The sequence below is a fragment of the Etheostoma cragini genome, unplaced genomic scaffold, assembly GCF_013103735.1.
Source record: "Etheostoma cragini isolate CJK2018 unplaced genomic scaffold, CSU_Ecrag_1.0 ScbMSFa_4089, whole genome shotgun sequence".
Taxonomy (NCBI): Eukaryota; Metazoa; Chordata; class Actinopteri; order Perciformes; family Percidae; genus Etheostoma; species Etheostoma cragini.
The window spans coordinates 1-3797 of NW_023268424.1; the positions used below are offsets into that span (position 1 = coordinate 1).

At 48.6% G+C, this 3797-nt stretch overlaps 1 protein-coding gene across 1 annotated transcript; it reads right to left on the bottom strand.

Annotated features, from left to right (window-relative positions):
* Positions 1-83: 83 nt before the first annotated feature.
* On the bottom strand, positions 84-3338 carry LOC117941043 (collagen alpha-4(VI) chain-like; the record flags this gene model as incomplete). The annotated part of the gene is made up of 3 exons (XM_034866143.1): positions 2659-3338; positions 1496-2083; positions 84-653 (listed from the first exon to the last, which is right to left on the bottom strand). Coding segments are annotated over exons 1-3 (1732 nt in total), but the record flags the coding sequence as incomplete, so codon positions are not given.
* Positions 3339-3797: the final 459 nt, after the last annotated feature.

Here is a 3797-nt window from a genome sequence, read left to right on the forward strand (position 1 = left end):
AATAATAATAATAATAATAATAATAATAATAATAATAATAATAATAATAATAATAATAATAATAATAATAATAATAACCTTACCTAGAGTTTGAGTTAACTGCATTTCCTCTGTTTCAAAGGTCGCCCTCAGCGTGGGGACGATGTTGCTGATGGATGTGTAGATGTACGGCGAGGTGGCTATGAGACGCATTTCCTGCTCCGACGCTCCGAGGCTCAACCCCACCACGGTGACCCCGGACGTTTTGATCAGACGCGACTCCTTATACACCGGATCGTCCGAGTCTTTCCCACTCACGACAACCAGGAACTCTCGGTAGCCTTGATGCGCCCGGCTTCCTGCTTCCTTGGTGAAGAAGTGAGTGCTGGCGTACGCCAACGCGCCGCCCAGTCGGCGGGGCTCGTTGGGTTGAAGCTTCCTCTGGCGGAAGTTCTTCACGGCCTTCTGGGTCTCCTCCTTGGTCTGGTGGGCGTTCAGGAGGAACTCCACCTTGACGTCCTGGCCGTACTGGGCCAGGCCCAGGCGGTAGGCGGACGCGCCCAGGTTCAGCTGGTTGGCCAGTCGGACCAGGACGGTTCTGATCTGCTGGAACTCTGCTGCCGTCACGCCGCTGTCCACCAGGAAGAAGATGTCCGCGAAGGTCTCCGCCAAGGCTGAAAGAAAACAACAGTTAGAAAGGGTAGTTACTGTTGGTAGTTACCCTTTTTCAAAAGGGTAGTTACTGTTGTTGAAAGACTAATGAATGATTAGTTGCCCTTTTTCAGAAGGGTAGTTACACTTATTGTAGTTACTCTTTTTCAAAAGGGGAGTTAAAGTGTAATTACCCTAGGGTATAGTTACCCTTTTTCAGAAGGGTAGTTACACTTTTGTAGTTAATCTTTTTCAAAAGATCAGTATTGGTTGTTACCCTTTTTCAAAAGGGTAGTTAAAGTGTAACTACCCTAGGGTATAGTTACCCTTTTTCAGAAGAAAAAACACTTCTTCAGAAGAGTAGTTACACTTTTTCAGAAGGATAGTTACACTTTTTGTAGTTAATCTTTTTCAAAGGTAACTACCCTTCTGAAAAATATCAGTATTGGTAGTTACCCTTTTTCAAAAGGCTAGTTAAAATGTAACTACCCTAGGGTATAATTACCCTTTTTCATAAGAAAAAACGCTTCTATAGAAGAGTACTTACCCTTTTTCAGAAGGGTAACTACTCCTTTTCAGAAGGCTAGTTTCTCTTCAAAATGGTAATCACCCTTTATGTAGTTTCTCCTCTTCAGAAGAGTAGTTACCCTTTTTCAAAAAGGTAACTGTACAACAGAGTGTAAATTGTAATTCCCCCATATGGGATCAATAAAGTAAAAGTATAATCTATTTAATAAATGTGTTATAAATGATATTTATAACACGAGGTACGGATTGACTTGTCATTCAGTCCAGACGCGGTTGATAAGGGACCTTTAAGTTCTGATACTCACAAGACCTTTGAGTTCTTCAGGTCTTGCCTTACCTTCGGTCTGATCCACCACCGAGACACAGACGGTCCTCAGCAGACCCTCCGTGAGCCTCTTCAGAGCCTGGTAGCTGGCGATGGAGTGGAGGAAGAGTCTCCGTGGCCGGTTAGCGATGTACTCCAGCTGCTCCATGTTGGCTTCTCCGACCCCGATGCCGAACACCAGGACTCCGTGCTGCCTCAGGCTCTGGGCCGGTTGCACCACATCGTCCGCGGAGTCTCCGTCGGTGATGACGACGGCGATCTGAGGCACCCGTTGGCCGGCTCGGCTCCCCGCGGCCTCCGTGAAGTACTGCTGCTGGAGGAAGTCGATGGCCTTGCCCGTCTCCGTGCCGCCTTGCCGGTAGGGAAACGCGTCCACGGCGGCCAGCAGCGAGTTCTTGTCCATGTGGTCCTTCAGCAGGAACTCCTGGTACGGCTCATCGCTGTACTGAGCCACGCCGATCCGGACTTTGTCGGCGCCGATATCCAGGCCTGAGATGACACTTCGGAGAAACACCTTGATCTCCTGGAAGTTGGTGTCGCCGATGCTGGAGGAGCCGTCGACCAGGAAGACGATGTCGGCCACGGTGGCTTTGGCACATTCTGGACAAGAAAGAGAAAAAGTCAGCAAGCTGAGCAACATGTAATTCCTCTGTGTGGGATGGGGGGGGGGGGGGATGAACCCCCCATCCCTGTATGCTCGACAACTGCAGTGGATAGCTAGGGCCATTTTCAGGAGATAGCCAACACCCTCCGAATAGGGAACTCCAGTATCTCCCCTTTCTCGCTTTTTGGGGAACACTGAACCACATTTTTTACAATTTTCTGACATTTTAAAGACGATTTAAAGACCTCAGATACAAGTTGAGTCAGAGCTCCACAAGCTGTGTATCACGACACATTTTACTTTTTCCTAATCGAATCAGTTTGAGTGATTTTTTTAGAAAACAAAGTAAAAATAAATGTGAATATGTTTTAGTTTCTTCTCTCTGGGACAGAAACTGAATATCTTTGAGCTGGAGACAAAAACAAGACATTTGAGGACGTCATGTTGGCCTTTTTGGGAAACACTGATCCCCATTTTTCATCATTTTCTGACATTTTAATAAGACAAATTAAAGACCTCAGATACAAGTTGAGTCAGATCTCCACAAGCTGTGTGTTACGACCCATTTTACCTTGAGACACTTGCAGGAGTTGTCGTTTGACTTCCTCCACGGTCGTGCAAAGCGTCTGGACGATGCTCTGAGAAATCCCCTGCAGGGCTGCAAAGTCCGACACGCTGTAGACGTGCTGACTGTGCGGCTCGTTGGCTATCTCCTTCAGCTGCTCCTCATCCGCATCCTTGATACCGATTGCGTACAAAATGATTCCCCTTCTCTTCAGATCCTGGGCGTGGGACTCCACGTTGTCCTGCGATTTGCCGTCAGTGATCACCACGGCGATCTGCGGCACTTTCTGGTCCCAGCGGCTCCCGGCTGTCGCCACAAAGTGCTTACTCAGCATGAAGTCCAAGCCTTGGCCCGTCTGGGTGCCGCCCCCCATGTAAGGCAAGGTGTCGACGTGCCGCAGGATGTCCGTCTTGTTCTGATAGGTGTTGAGCAGGAACTCGGTGCGAGGAGTCGTGCTGTACTGCACCAGGCCGATGCGGACGTGCTCGGGGCCGACGTCGAAGCTGTCGACCAGCGTGTACAGGAACTTCCGGATCTGTTTGAAGTTCTCGGTGCCGATGCTCCACGAGCCGTCGACCATGAAGACGATGTCGGCGACGGCCTCTTGAGTGCACACTGAGAGGGAAGGTTGTCAGGTCATTGAGGCGGTCTTGCAGATGCGTAAGCTAAAGCGCGCTGCAAAGGAAAGCCCTCGCTACCCGAGCAGGTCTGGGTTCCTATAGAAAGCCAGCGGCAGCCAGAGGTGGAAGCGCGTCAGCGGGACTTACAGACAAGGGCTAGGGGGGCGCTGTGGATTTGTAGAAGCCAGAGGAAGGGAACGAAGGAGCAAGGTGGTTGTCAAGGTGCGGACAGGTGTGAAAGCACTCACCTGCAGGAGGACTCTTGGATGCAAAAGTGTGCGAAGAGTGAAAGAAGAATTGCGTGGCATACAGTTGGTGTTCATTTTTACTTCAGACAGTGAGTATGCTGACATTCATACTTAAAATCCACTGCTACTGCAAATATCACAATATTCTGAAGTAGGGCTGCTCAATACTAGACTCGAAATTCTGTGCAATTTCATTACTGTGCAATATTTAATATTTTAAAGGTCCCCTGGTATGGAAATGTCACTTTATGAGGTTTTTTAACAATATGAGTCCCCC